At 49.4% G+C, this 15,143-nt stretch overlaps 1 protein-coding gene across 3 annotated transcripts in view; it reads right to left on the bottom strand.

Moving 5' to 3' along the window:
* CRY2 (cryptochrome circadian regulator 2) overlaps positions 1 to 11,754 on the bottom strand; it is a 33,687-nt gene extending 21,933 nt beyond the window's left edge. The window contains exons 1-4 of one of the 3 annotated variants that reach the window (XM_029207800.1): positions 11,455 to 11,487; positions 8,895 to 8,950; positions 3,680 to 3,788; positions 1,156 to 1,298 (exon numbers count right to left, since the gene is read on the bottom strand). In XM_029207800.1, the coding sequence (XP_029063633.1) occupies positions 1,156 to 1,298; positions 3,680 to 3,788; positions 8,895 to 8,950; positions 11,455 to 11,460 (314 nt within the window). In that variant the 5' untranslated portion in view covers positions 11,461 to 11,487. Of the gene's footprint in view, positions 1 to 1,155; positions 1,299 to 3,679; positions 3,789 to 4,359; positions 10,964 to 11,454 lie in introns of those variants that run through there. The other 2 variants (XM_029207798.1, XM_029207799.1) reach the window with 2 other exon arrangements.
* Between the last annotated feature and the right edge of the window lie 3,389 nt (positions 11,755 to 15,143).

Raw genomic sequence — 15,143 nt, 5'->3', positions numbered from 1 at the left:
TCGAGGAAGTTCTTCGATAAGAGCTGCAAACATGTTCCTTGGTTGGAAAATCATTCCCTTGTTGCGCCCCAATTACTAGAACAGAGAGGTGGAGAACAGCCTGTCCACCCTAAATCGGAGGCTGGGCCTGGGGTTAATAGTAACAACTAATACTTCAAGGGTTTTTTCTTTCTTGCAATTTACAAAAGTATTTTTTCATGAGCAAGGGAAACACAGCTGCACTGAGATAGGAAGAAAAGATATAGGAGAGTTTAGAGGAGAACTGAGGCTGTTTTTGTAAGGATGAACTGGGATGGGCTGCATCTAGACTCCCAGGGCTCTTGTTGGCCAAGAAGCAGCTTACGCAAGCCGGGCTTGCTGGGCGAGTTTATATCTCAGTTCCTTTCTCCTCCCTTCCGTTAGTGGAGACAGAAGGTTGGCTGCTGCCCCTGCAGTACCTCACCCCTCCTCCGGCACGTGGCAGGAGGAGGAGCTCCACACCCAGCGCTTCCCTGAGCTGAGCCCAGCTCACATGCAGAGCTGTGTGACCCCCGCCACTGGTTGTGGGGAGAGGGACAGGGAGCAGGGCTTGGCAGCAGTGGCAGCAGCAGCAGGAGGGTGACAGCTCTCGCAGGGAAGGGGAGGAGAGGGTTTCCTCCTAGGCCCTCTGAAAGCACAGAGGCCCTGCAGGGATCTCTAGAGCCTCAGGAGCAACATCTAAATGCATGGCCGGGAAACCCAGATAGCCAGGGGAGCCCAGGGAACGCATCTCAGGAACAGAAGTTGTGTCTATGAGGACAGAGATCTGCTGGGAGGGGCGACAGACAGGGCCCACTGAGGTCAGAGGGCAGTTTCTGAGCAGCAGGACAGAAGCGGGAGTGTGTGGCATAGATGGGACTGGAGCGTGTTAGGAGCAGATCTATGAAGATCCTGGGTGGGGAGCCTCACTGCTTCTGTCCCTTGGGCCTAATAAGCCTCTTTGCACCCAAATCGGGTAAGCTCTTTGAGCTGCTCTACAGGCCCCAACTCTGACCTATTCTCTTCCAGCTTCTAGAAAACGCCATACTTCATGTGCCAGGGGGCCCTATTGCTGAATCTCCCTGAGTTCCACTCAGCAGGGGCCCAAATCATCAACTCCCACAATTGGCAACCTGACCCCTGGGGCCCATCTCTTACTTGTCCAGGTCATAGAGAGTATGAGAGTTCTCAGTCACCACCTCCACACCAGCCTCCTTGGCCATCTTCATGATGGCTGCATCCCGTTCTTTCCCAAAGGGTTCAGAGTCATATTCAAAGGTCAAGCGGGTCACCCCCCATTCCTGTGGGGAGAGAATCTGTAATGCTCAACACTGTTTGGGGAGAAAGAAGCTGGGCACTCAGCTCTCTCCTGGGAGGGTACAGAGCAAGTCTAGAGACCTGACAGAATGGGCTGCAGAACAAACTAGGGACAATGACTTGAACTGGAAAACCAAAAATCTGAGATCCACAAGGTTTGAGGAGGGCAGGCCTTTGAGGTGAGGCCAGCAGCCTACAAGAGTGGAGCCCGAGGCTAGTGGTCTCGGTGGAATCAGGAGAGAGGTGGGAAGCTCTGTGCACTTGCTGTGTCCTTGTGGTAGGAGAATGCAGCAGGAGGATATAAATACATGCTCCCAGGGGAGCCTCCAATCCCAGAAAGGCACTGACTCACTGGTAAAGATGGCGGGGGACAGGATCGCCATATTCCGCCTGCTTGGCAAGCCTTTCCCAGAGCTCCTCAGGGCCCTGAAAACTTCTGGCCTAGTTTTCTTGGCAGACTTGTGCTGTGTGAAGTGTGTTGATGGTTTCCACAGCAACACTCCTGAGGCCAGTAGGAAACACAGCTAATAGGCTCCAGGTCTCAGAGAGCTGGGAAAGGAGGAGCAGCCCTTAGCCCAGAGGTCAGAGAAATCAGACCAGAGGGGCCACATATTTAAAAAGAAGGGAATTCTTTTCCAAGTCATTAGTCATGTCTGGTAGAAATTTCTAGATTTCCTAGCAAAGCTGGGAGAAAGTGGCCCAGTGAAAAGTTGTACAGAAAACCCACAAAAAGCCCTAGAGCATGCAACTAGCTAGAAGGAAACCACATTCCAACCAAAGTCTCTGGTCATGGTCCCTTAAAACTCTGAATGCCCGGGGCAAATGTCCTGGCCGGGCACAGGCCAGCCTGGTCCTGACTCAGCCCTGCTGCATGTGAGTCCTGAGCAGGGTTGCTTATCCCTCGTTCAAGGACAGCAGCACTAAACATTTATTGAGCACTTACTATGAGCCAAGTACCATGCTTAGCAGTTCATACAGATTACACTGTTAAAGACTCATAACCCTGTGAATAATAATAAAAATATTATTAGATGACACCTTTTCCAAGAAGCCTCCTAGGCCTTCTCCCTCAGTATGATTCTCCTGAACCTTGCCCGTTTTCCCTCACAGCAGTTATCATACGGCAATGAAGCTTCCCATTACTTGCCTGTTTCCTCCATTACAGTGTGAATGCTCATAGCAGAAATCATGCTTATTCTTCATTACCCTAGGACCTAGTATGGGGCCTAGTACACAGTAGAAGCTTAATAACATACAGTGAATGAATGATCTATCTGTATCTCTGGGCTGTTAGCGGGTTGGCCTCTGAGGTGCTGGGAGAGAGGGGACAATGCAGAGGCAGAAGAGAGGCAAATGTATTTAACGGTGCGGTGGTTAAGAACACAGCCCTGGAGTCGGAGCCTGGGCGCAAATCCTAGACCATCACCCTTAGCTTCCCAGGATACTGTTTCTCATCTGCAGAGTAGGGACAGCAGCGCCCACCTCTGAGGGCCACTGTGAGAAGTACGTGAATTAATGTATGTGAAGCACTTACCTAGAACAGTGTCTGACTCATAGTCAGCCCTCAATGAATGCTGGCTATTATCAGCACCGTGGCATTTGTGCGGGGACGTAAAGTGAATGATGAAGTGTTTACTAAGCTATGGCCTTGACATTAAGTCTTTGCTCTTGCCTTTTCCCCCAGGAAGAGTAGGGAAGGAAGCTGGGGTGGAGAGAGGCAGAAAAACAACTGTGTGCCGCTGGGGATGAGGGGAGAACGTCCTAGAGCCCTCTGTCCACGAGCACTTTCGTCTCTGTTTGGGCCTCAGAAACTGTGTTTTATAAAGGGGTTGGGGGGAAAAGTGGGCTGGCTACCTGGTATAGCAAACAGAGGCCTATATGGTACCTAAATGAAGATTTTATCAATCATTCACAGAGGAAGTAGGGATGTTTCCTCAGAGAGGCTGACTTTTTTTTCCAATAAGCAAAGCAAAGCAAAGCAAGATGGGAAACGCCCATTGCTCAATAGGAAACCTCACCCTCAAACTCCTGGCGTAGGAAGAGCCCTAATAAATCTTGCTGGCTTGAGCCAAGAAAACATCTAAGGAAGCCAGTGGCATCCGGGGTGGAATAACTTGCCACATCCCATGTCTGGACGGAGATGGGAACTTTCCAACAAGACACTGGATTCACAGAATTTTTCCTTAACGCAGTTTCCATTCTGTTGGCAGCTGACTGGCTGCATTTGCTCCCAACTTCCCTAGCAGCAGTGGTCAGACCGTCCCCGACCATTTCCATTTCCTCAGTCAGAATACTGTCTCGTTCAGTCTGCGGGGAAACCCTGGAGCAGACTCTCACTATTTTCTCTTGGACTTTGCACACTTACCTTGAACAGCCTTGGGAACACGTCAGCCGGCTGTCCCCGGACTACAAACAGGCGGGAGTTCAGTTTCCTTAAACTTGTGTCCAAATCTTCCAGAGACTGAAGTAGGAACCTGCAGAACCCACACAGCCCTTGTTGGTGGTAACACAACAAAGAGTTACTCTTTCCTAACAAAGCAGGGAGAAGCTGGTACATTGTTTATGCCCAACAAGTAGCATGGTTCTACTGCGTTCTGGCTGACGTGTGATATGGTAGAGGATCAGTGCCACCTCCGCTGAAATCCTGCCTTTGTCATTACTAGCTGTGTGACTTTAGCTTCCCCCCCCCCCACCGCTAATCTGTGATATGGAGTTGGTGTTGGTACCTATCTCACAGAATTGTTAAGAAAGCCAAATAATGCACGAAGAACATTTAGCACAGAGCCTGGCATGTAGGAAATCTGCGATAAGTGTGAGCTGCTCCTACTCGTGTTGTTCCTCTGTGATTACAGGCAAGTCACTTATTCTCTCTTGGCCTCAGGCCCTGGGGGTAAATATCTTCCCACCACTAGGTGGTTGTGAGAATCAAAAGGGAGGACAGATGGGAAAGCCATCTGAAAGACAAGTGCAGTACCGTGGTATGGAGGCCCGAGGTCCTATTAGCAGAGGAATAAGACTGCAAGAGCCCTGGAAAGTCTCACCTACCCTGGTCCAACAGACTCCCTTGTCTTTCCGCACTCATGCTTTGGGCTGCACAGATGTCTACCGCCACGGTCCCATGGTCCCACAGCCTGGGCTGAGTCCCCAGTTGCCAGGGTTTCATTTGGCAGGTAGCTCATTCTCCAGGCTTCTCCAGGGCTCTGGCCACCAGGTTTTTGTCCCAAGAGGGAGGAGGCACTTCTCTGTAAGATATCCTCCCATGCTTTCGGGGGTGGGAGTTGAGGTGTGGGAGACTCCAGCAACTTAGGAGACCTAGCCTGCGAGCTGGATCACCATGGGAAAGGGAAAGGAAATTAACACTGCCTGAGAGCCCTCAGTGTTTTATTTATTTACTTCATAGGACCACAAAAATTTATCACCTGTTCGGTTAGGCATAATCACCTTTCTGAGAAATTCCACCAATACATTTTATGATATGTGTTTTATCTTTAAATTAACATTTTAAACAGATTATGTGTTTTATCTTTAACATTTTAAACAGATTAACTCTTCATGTGGTTCAAAATTCAAGTTACAAAAGGGTACACGGTAAAAAGTCTCCTCCTCCTGCTTCCCCAAGGAATTTAATCCATCCCCCTCTCCAGAGACAACTAATGTTATCAATGTTATTATATGCCTGTTATGCTTTTTAAGTGTGTTTTCTTTTGAATTCTCTCAACACATTTTTTTTTTTTTTTGTGGTATGTGGGTCTCTCACTGTTGTGGCCTCTCCTGTTGCGGAGCACAGGCTCCGGACGCGCAGGCTCAGCGGCCACGGCTCATGGGCCCAGCCGCTCCGCGGTATGTGGGATCTTCCCGGACGGGGGCACGAACCCGTGTCCCCTGCATCGGCAGGCGGACTCTCAACCACTGCGCCACCAGGGAAGCCCTCTCAACACATTTTGAAGGAAAATACTATCCTCTTTTTATAGATGAGGAAAATGAGATACAGAGAGGAGAATTAATTTGCCAAAGATTACAGTTATTGAGTGACAAAGCTGGGATAACAAACTATCCGTCTCTCGGTCAGACTCAAACCATGTTTTCTTCTCTGTGCCGCATTTCTTAAGCCTTTCAGTGGCACATCAAACACTGCTCCAGGGGCTGAGATTCCTGCAGGATCTCGTGTGTTTGCGGCAAACACAAACGTGACTCCAGGTAATCCACTGACATTCTGCTCTTCTTCCTCAGGAACGATGCCCTGGCAGGTGAGCCTTGTTCATGGACACCTCCTGCTATCTATGCTGGGGTCTCCCACCCAGGCCTGTCAACGACGGGAATCACCGGATTTTATTTTGAGCACAACGAAACCTGGTGGCTCCTATGCAGCACATCACGTTCCCTTGACTATGGCAGGCTTACAGAAGCAGCGACTGTTCCCAGGCTGCCAACTGGAACCAGTCCCTGCTGCCACCTCTGATGTCGATAACCTGACACTGCCAGGCGGAGAATGCCACAGACCCACATTCCAGCACGAGCTGAGTCCTGGGCTCAGCCCGAAGCATCAGGCTAGCTCACGAGCAGGCAGAGACTCTCCAAGGGGTTGCGATGGGAGACTGACAGGCTGAATGCTGCTTTATGCAAAGCCAAAGCTCCACCTCTGCAAATTCCTGTTTCTGAAACACTGTCACCCTCAGAAAAGGAAAGCTAAGACAGAGTGACGCACTTGCACTTGCTCTGGCCTCCTCCCAGGCCTCACCCTCTTCTCAGGAGGAAAAGACGAGAGACCCGTGTAAACTGCCTCTGTGCCACTTGAAACCTGGGCCCTGCCAGGCAGAATGCCTAGAGATAACTGGTGACTTAGATTCTGCAAGCCCAGGACAGAGGGTCCTGCGGCGCCCAGGAATGGCCCTGCCACGCACTTTGGGGGCCTCAGCCTTCACAGTCCACCATGCTGCCCAGGACTTTGATTTGAAGCTACAAATAGGACTGGCATGCACATGAAAGCTAGGTTCCAGCTGCCTTCTGCAGACTTTATTTCTAGACCTCGTTTATTAAAAGGAGAGATTCCTTGCAGCATCTCTGTAGTACAGATAACCTTGTGAGAACCCTTTTCTTCTTTGACAAGAGAAGTCTATAGCCGAGGCAGTGAGCGGAAGGCACGACTCTGGACTCAGCAACCAAAGGATAATAACAGTAACAGCAACAACTAACATTCAATGAGCATTTACAATGAACCAAGTACTATCCCACTTGTTTTACATATATCACCTCCTTTAATTCTCATTTTACAGATGAGGAAAACTCAGGTACAGAGAGATTAAGTAATTTGCGTAACATCATTCACTTAACAGGTGGCCAGAATTCAAACCCGGACAGTGTGGCTTGGCGTCTTTATTCTTAACCACCAGGCTCCACTGCCTCTCAACCAGGACTTACCCCCTGAGCACCGAGGCTGTGCCACCAGGGACTCAGCCATCAGAGAGCAGCACAGCCCTACTCGTAGGCCAACACCTTTGCTACCAAATCCTTGCTCCTCCGGGGATCAACAGCTGTGAATCACCCAGAAGCTTGCTTAAATGCAGGATCTCAGGCTCCATCCCAGACCTCCAGAAACCGAATCCACATTTTAGCAAGATCCCCTGGTGACTCCTTTGCACATCAAAGGTTCAGAAGCACTGTCCCAGAAAACTGAATTTTACTTCTAGCTTCTATTTACAAGTTGCCTTTCTTTGCTTCTAGTTTGTTTTCACTGAACTTCCTCTCTTTGAGAGCCTGGTTTCTGCCTCCCCTTTGGCCCTCTAGAAATGCTGTTACTTCCAACTCCCCGCCTCCCCAGTCAAGCCCTGCAGGGCTCCTCCAGGAAGGGAGGCCTCATGATGGCCCCCAGGAGCCCCAGCCTCCAAGCAGACAGAGAAAGAGTAGCCACTGCTAGGGCACCACCTGTGAGGACTGCCAAGAAGGGACAGGGGGCAGCGGAGTAGTGCTGGCCCTGGGCAAAAGCTCACTGGGGCCAGCGGGCGCATTCTTTAACCAGAGAGACCCTTGGGCCTTTGTACTCCCCTAGAGCCCTCGTCTCCACATGGCCAGTTTCTCTTTACTCCAATGAGGGGGGACTCTAAAGAAAACTGGCCTGGGCATTGGAGGTGGCAGTGTTCGGGCAGGCAGCTCACCCTTGGCAGCTCCAAGCTGAGCTCACATGGCTGAAATTCAGAGCACACCGTCCTGGGTGAGAGTTCAAGCTCACCCTTTGGATTAGACAACATGTGCAGCTTAGTTGCATTATGTAAGTGCTCTGGAGCCAGAAGCAGACAGAACTGGAAGAAACCAAATTGGGATTTCAAAAAATACTAAAAGGACTCAGTAATTCAGGGACTCCATGGAACTAGCCCTTTAAAATAAAAGACACGCAGATCTTTTAGGGAAGGACTTCTCTAGAGAAGGCAGATTCTGTGCTGAGAAATATTTTGTTTGTTATTAATAGGAAGAGGGAAAATGATAGTGAACTCTCTTTTTGGGTCTAGATCGCCCTTGACCAAGTTTCTCTGCTTCAAGCCAAGGTTAACTGTAATGATGGTATCATTGGCCAGCCCAGACTGGCTACATAGGCTATTAATATAAATTAATTTCTCCTAAGTAATTAAGAGCGCTTTAAGCCCCATGGAAAAGGATAACCCAAACCCACAATCCATAGCAGGGATTGATCTCTACGTATCACTTAGCTAAAAATATGTTTATTCTTTCCTAATTTCAAAGAGAAAGATGAATGTGAAAGTTTTCATCCCTTTTAGGCAAATGGAAACATTTCCTCAGCAGCAGAACAATAAAGTGACTCTTGGGTACCAGTGTGAACAACTCAGAGAAACTCAAATTTCCCTGCCTGTAGACCTTCTTGCTGACCAAGTTCCAGGGAAGAACCACCCAACTTGGACAGTCCACCAGTGTTTAGCTCCCGGCGTTGGGAAGAGAGACTCACTTGTTCTCACCAGGCATGCTGGGGAGTTCCCAGGTCATCTCATTCACTAGTTCTGAGTGATTTGGGCTGATATTTTATTTCTACCAACTCCTTCTGCCCCCAAGTTCCTGAATACAGGTGTAGCACAGAGCCAAGGAGAAAATGACATAAATAAAGGGTGAGGTGAATTGTTGCCAAGACCCATCTGGGTTGCAGTAGGGAGAGAAAGGTAATGAAAAACTGCAAGGGCCATTTTTAAATCTAGAAGGGGCTCACATCCCCTCTTTTTTTTTTATGGTTCTCACTACAGTACTTCCTTCTAGACGCAGTAAATCTGGGGAAGGTGGGGCTGGGGAAAACGGCAAAGGGTTTAGCTAAGTAGTGCTTGGCAAAAAAAAGTCCTGAGGCTCAAATGCTACAATTAGCCTATAAACTTCCCACTACCACCAAGGCAAGGAGTATGCAAGCCCTTCTCCTATGCTAATAAATGTACATGTTCTTGGTTGCCTTTCTCTGTCCACTTTTACTCTTAGGAAGGGCCATTCATGGTTATTTTAATCTGATTTTTCTGCTGAAAAACGCTGTGTGGGAGTCAGTGTAGGAAGTGCAGGAGGATAACAGAGATACAGATTTTGGTTCCCCCCACCTCTTGCAGATGGCCCAGGGCCCACTCTTCTGAGGGAGGCTTCTCAGAGGCAGCAACTGAAAGATTTACAGAGCTAGAATGTTACACTGCAGCACAATTCTCCCAGGTCACTTCCAGATCCAGAAACAGCCACTGGAAGATTACACATATTGTAGTTACACAGAGGTACAGCTGGCTCCATCACTCCCCCAAAACCCAACCGAGTGCACAAAACAGTCTGCAGTTCTGCCCTCGCTCTGAACCTGGGAGCAAAGAATATGGCGGGGCTGGTACGAATGTGTCTGTGCCCAGCTCCAGGAGCAGTTATCGTATTTGATCTGTTTTGTGTGATTTCACCTCTTTCTTCGGATGCCAAAACAAATCAGACTTCTTGCCAATGCACTGCAATACATATCCCAGGCTGTCGGGCTCAGGTCTGGGGTTCTCTAGTCCAGTGCTTCTCTGGCTTTGCTGCACATCACACCTTTAAAGACCCTAATGCCCAGACCATAACCCAGAACAATAAAATCAGAATTGGGAGAGAAGGGGGCCCAGACATCTTTTAAAGATCCTTAAATGATTCCCATGTGCAGCAAGGTTAAGAACCACTGCTCTAGTCTGTCCCCCTATTTTATTTACTTCATGGCATTAGTTCTACTAAATTAAGGTTGTTTACTTGTCTTGCACCATGCAAATGTAGGTTCCAGGAGCTCTGGACACCACATCTGCTTTTTCACTGCTATTTCCCTAGCAGCACCTAGCAGTGTGCCTGGCAGATATTAGGCACTCATTAAATAATTGCTCAATTAACATCTGCATTCCTACACAGTCTCTGACTTCAGGATTTGACACAGGCATCTGAACTGCCACATTCCTTTTCTCTCTCTCACTCACTCAAAAGCACAATCACAAAAGGGTGACCCACAAAACTCCTAGTTTCTAGCGAATCTGAGTTTAATCAGCAACAGAGTTTTTGTTGCTGATCTGTAATTTCCACTACCACAAAGGAGTAGGCAGTCCATGCAATGTCCTCCAAAACCCCCAAAAAGGAGAAACTCCGTGACAACGCAGCAAGCAAGCAGCCTGCATTCTATTTACTCTGCTCTGACTGGCACACTGCCACTGGGAGAGGGGCAAAGTCTCAGGCTTAGTCCATGCTAGGGATGGCCGGTCATTTGAGGATGTTTGTCAAACCCAACCTCCTATCTATAGAAACTGAAGCAGAGGCAGAGCAATAGAGCAGCTGAAAATTGTGTGGGCAGGCTCTCCACAGGACTATCTTTAGTTGTTCCCTCAATATAAATGGGTCAGGAGGGGGGCATTTAATAGATCCACTGCTAGGGGCATTCACTCTCCTAGCAGGGCACACACACCTTGGTGAGGAAAGAATGGTGGAGAGCCAGCATATCCTGGGAATAACCCTGCCCCTCGAGCAACAAGGTCACAAGCACACATGCTCCAAAACGATGCAAACAAACCAAAGGACTACCGAGGGGCGTGTTAAAGAGAGATGGGAACACAAGGTCTCAGAACTCCTTGGTTTTAAACACTCGTTAAAGAGAAAACCCATCAACTGCCTATCTGTTAATCTTCTCCCATGATCCTGTCCACTCCATCTCCTGGGAATCATCAAAGAGGGACCCTTGATATCACAGCTTTCCTGGTCCCTAATCTTAGTACATCAGTTGATAAACATCTAATCTATAATGGCTCAACCGTCCTTTAAAAACAATCTCATGAGAAGAGGAGGAAGGGACACTTTGGTTCCTTTTTTTTTTTTTCCTCTAACAAGCCCATAGCTGCTGAGGGAATTCTCCAAAATGGATTAAGTACTGCTCTCTGCTCTCCAGCTCCGGACACGAAGTGCCTCTAACTGAACATGCCCTTGAGGTCTTTATCTATAATGAAGGGGAGACGGCACTTGCCCTATCTAATGCTAAGCCAGAGTCTCTAGACGCCTCCAGAAACAGAATGATCTTGGTGGAGGGAAGGCAGGATGGTTGAAAAAATGGATTCAGACAAACCACAGGCTTACAGATGACCTTCAGGAGCACAGCAATGCGCTCTTTACTTGAAGAATGCAGGCATCTGCCGTGCTATCAATTCAGAAACCCATCCCTGCCCTCACACCACAACAGTTCCTGTCCTCCCCCTCCCCCCGCCCCCAGTACACCCCTAAGAGCCTTAGACAAGGAGTCCCTGTTCTGCCTCTCACTGGCTGCAACTCCTTGAGCACGTCAACTTTGTGTCTCTAGGGCTCGAGAGTCTCATCTGTACAATGGGGATCATGATCTGTCCCACAGGAATGTCGTGAGGACCAAAGAGGGTAACACGCAGTGCGAGCGCGCGGTGTCAGAAGCTGAGCCTTGGTCCACCCAGGCTATTACTACGGGGACTAATTGCTTCCCTCTTCCCGACTTCTCCCCTCTGGAGACTCGGCTCCGTCCCCCTGCCCCACCTCCTTCAGGCCGGGGCCTTTCGGCAGAGGGGACTGGGGCCAGAGCCTCCCTTTCCGAGGATGGGTGCCCCAGAGGCTAGGCTGCGTCCCCCGGGCCCGCGAACCCGCCCCGGGCCCCCTCACCTCCATCGGTTGATCCCGACTGAGGAGGAGGCCGCGAACCAAGGGTCGAGGATGTAAACGCAGCGCATACAGTGCGCCCCGCGCACGGCCGCCTGCAGCGCCGGGTTATCATGGAGCCGCAGCCCCTTGCGGAACCAATGCACTGAGGAGGCGCCTTCCGCGCGGGCCGCTGGCGCCGGGGCCGCCACTGCCGAGGTAGCCACAGCCGTCGCCATCACCGCCCTGACTGCTCTGGCCACCGCTGCTCCGCCCCCATAGACACCGTGGGCTCCGCCCCCAGCCCGCCCAGTGACCTATGACACTTCCGTTCCTCTCTGGGTCCCCGCCCCCTGGACCTGGATCCCATCTTCTATTGGCTGGGCGCCTCTCGCCCGGCGATTGGCTCTGAGGCGCCCAGTCTGGCCCCGTCCCCTCACGTTCCCACCATGTGTGGGCTCGCTGGGGAGGAGCCGGAGGGCTAGGCGGGTGACGCAGGCTGGCGCTCCCCAGAGAGGTCTGGGCTTGGACCGAGTCCGGAGGTACTGTGGATCCCAGGCTTGCCGCTGGAAGCTGTGTGGGCTGGCGGGGTTGCTGTGACTCCAGAAAGTGAATTACACGACGAACAACCGGCCGTCCTACATCATCATCGTCATCAATATCATCATCATCTACCGCACTCTATACATCATTAAAACATTCTACTACAGCCGCCATTAATTGAGTGCATTATATATGCCAAGCAAAATGATAATACCCTTACATTGTGCCATTTACTACTCAGTTCAGCCCAGTTGCATTCATTCAACGAACCCTAGTGAAAGAGCTGTTATTATTCTCATCTTACGGACAAAAAACTGAGGCTGCCGCAGGGTGAGTGACTTGCTCAGTATCATAACGCTAATAAAAGGATTCTACCCCGATTATCGTGAATCCGAAGCTTCTGCTTTTACCTACAAAGCTATACCTGCGTCTGCGCTGAGCAACGTGGCATTTACAAGCGGTAGAGTTCAAAGAGTGGGGAGAAGTGCCCTGATGTGCAGCGGTAGAAGGTTTGGGAGTAGGGGCTGGAAATGTAGAGGACGTGGGTTGAGATAGTAATTATGCCATCAGATGAGTTTTGCTTTTACTTCTATGTTGAGTAGACTCAGTGGTACCTCTGTATGCCAAGCACTGAACTGGAGTCTGTGTGGGATACAGAGATGTGGAGGACACTCCCCATTCCTCCCAGGGGAGCCAGGTGGAGCCCTCTTCTCCTTCTGGAGTCTAGCACAGGGCTTGCTGATTGACAGAATGAGTGACAGGAGAAGCATATAAATACCCACAGTGAAGTGTTGATGATGGACTAAGCTAGCCTAGTCAGATTGGGGCTCTGGGGGTTATCAAATGAAGAGTCAATCTCAGTTTGTCCCTAGGTTGTGCCCATGCTCAGAACCCTTCCTGAACTTGGGAATGAGCAGTGAGGAATTTAGCGATATAGCTAGCAATTTAGTGGTGTTGATTGGCACAACTCTTAAACCAGTGTTGTTGCAATCCTAGGGTCTCTCATTGCCAGGGCTTTGTACAAACTGTTCCCTCAAACCTGGATCACATGCCACACTCCACCCCCTTTCTGACTCCACTTTGTCCTGTGTCACTGCTCAGTGTAGATGTCACTTGCCATCTGGTCCCAGCCTACCTAGTGACCCATCTCGTTCTGTGCTTCTTCTTATCACTGGTCTTAGTACATGGTACGGGAATTTCTTACTTGTCTGTCTGCCTCATTAGCCTATAAATTACTGGAGGGCAAGAAATGTGGCTCATTTACAGCTGTATTTCCAGGGTCTAGCTCAGTGCTTGGCACTTTATGCTCGAGGATTATTTAGTAAAAGTTGGACAGGGACTAGAATCTCAGGTTGCCAGGAACCTTAATGGTCTATCCCAGTCTGGACCCTGTCGTTATTTTTGAATCCCCTCTCCAAATGCTTGCTGAACGAAGAGATGCCACCCCTCATTACTTTTCTTTTTTAAAAAAAATTTATTTAAATTGAGGTATAGTTGATCATTTCTTTTGAGATTTTGTGTTCCTCTCTCCTACCCCCCCATTTTTTAAAAATAAATTTATTTATTTATTTGTTTTTTTTTTTGGCTGCGTTGGGTCTTTGTTGCTGTGCAAGGGCTTTCTCTAGTTGCGGTGCGCGGGCTTCTCATTGCGGTGGCTTCTCCTTGTTGCGGAGCACAGGCTCTCGGCACACAGGCTGCAGTAGTTGTGGCACGCGGCTGCAGCAGTTGTGGCACGCGGGCTCAGTAGTTGTGGCACACGGGCGCAGTAGTTGTGGCTCATGGGCTCTAGAGAGCAGGCTCAGTAGTTGTGGCACACAGACTTTGTTGCTTCGAGGCAGGTGGGATCTTCCCAGACCAGGGCTCGAATCCGTGTCCCCTGCATTGGCAGGTGGATTCTTAACCACTGCGCCACCATGGAAGTCCCCTTCCCCCTTTTTTCTCCACAAGGTTGATGCTCTACTAGGAATGGAACAGAGAGTGGAAGGAGATCGTTCTTCCCTATAGCCTCAAAGATGGGTATTCTTCTCTTTTTCTCCTCTGAACTCCCACGATGCTTTCTCTATAGACCATGAGCTACATGAGGGCAGGGACTGTGTTTATCTTGCTCATCAGTGTATTCCCAGAACCTAGTTTGGTACCTGACATGTAGTAGGTGCTCAATAAATAGTTGCTGAGTGATTGTCATTTATCTCTTTCTATTTTTTTTGGTTGACATGTCTTGCAAGTTTATTTTAAACTATAGGTTCCTCTTCGTTCTCTCTTTTTTTCTCTTGGCAATTTATTTGTTGAGGAAATAGGGTCATTTTCCCTGCAGAGAGCCCCACATTCTGGGTTGTTCTCATTCATTGCATCTCTGAGAATCATTTAACATACCAATCTCTAATCCTATACTTCCTGTTAATTGGGAGTTAGCTCCAGAGCTTCATAAGAATTCAGGATTTTTTTTTTTTTGAACAAGGATACTTTACAAATGAACTTTCATTGGGGAGCAGACACAAGATATCAACTTGTTTCTTTTTTTTTTTTTTTTGCGGTACGCGGGCCTCTCACTGCTGTGGCCTCTCCCGTTGCGGAGCACAGGCTCCGGACGCGCAGGCTCAGCGGCCATGGCTCACGGGCCTAGCCGCTCCGCGGCATGTGGGATCTTCCCAGACCGGGGCACGAACCCGTGTCCCCTGCATCGGCAGGCGGACTCTCAACCACTGCGCCACCAGGGAAGCCCGATTTAGGCTCTTTAAGTTGGGTTTTCTAGCATCCAGACTTATAAAGGCACCCAAAGAAAAAGAACAAAATGAGGAGAAATTGATGCCAAGAACCCCAGGTCAAGGAAAGCAAAGAAACACAGTGCAGGGAAAAAACCCTCATTGCCTGGGAGCAGGAGACAGACCTGCTCAGCAGGAGAAACGACCTTAACACTGGCCACTAGGGCCCCGAACAACGTACTGAAAACTACAGGCGAGAGGCGTGTACAGAAACTGCGTCGCCTTCCCTGTGGAAGAACAGTGAAAGCACTGTCTGGGGCAGGGGTTCTGCCTGTCACTGCCCATCTGCAGGCTAAAGGCTTCATGCTCTCTCACCTTTCTCCCCCAATGCCATCAACTCTTTGCATGCTAGAATGCATTTTAAAAATATTAGACTCATTGAATTGTATGCTTCGAACGAGTAAATTC

Source organism: Monodon monoceros, unplaced genomic scaffold (assembly GCF_005190385.1).
Source record: "Monodon monoceros isolate NGI ecotype Baffin Bay Population unplaced genomic scaffold, NGI_Narwhal_1 Super_Scaffold_7, whole genome shotgun sequence".
Classification (NCBI taxonomy): domain Eukaryota; kingdom Metazoa; phylum Chordata; class Mammalia; order Artiodactyla; family Monodontidae; genus Monodon; species Monodon monoceros.
Note: the sequence above shows the minus strand (reverse complement) of the source record. Positions and strands in the feature narration are given on the sequence as shown.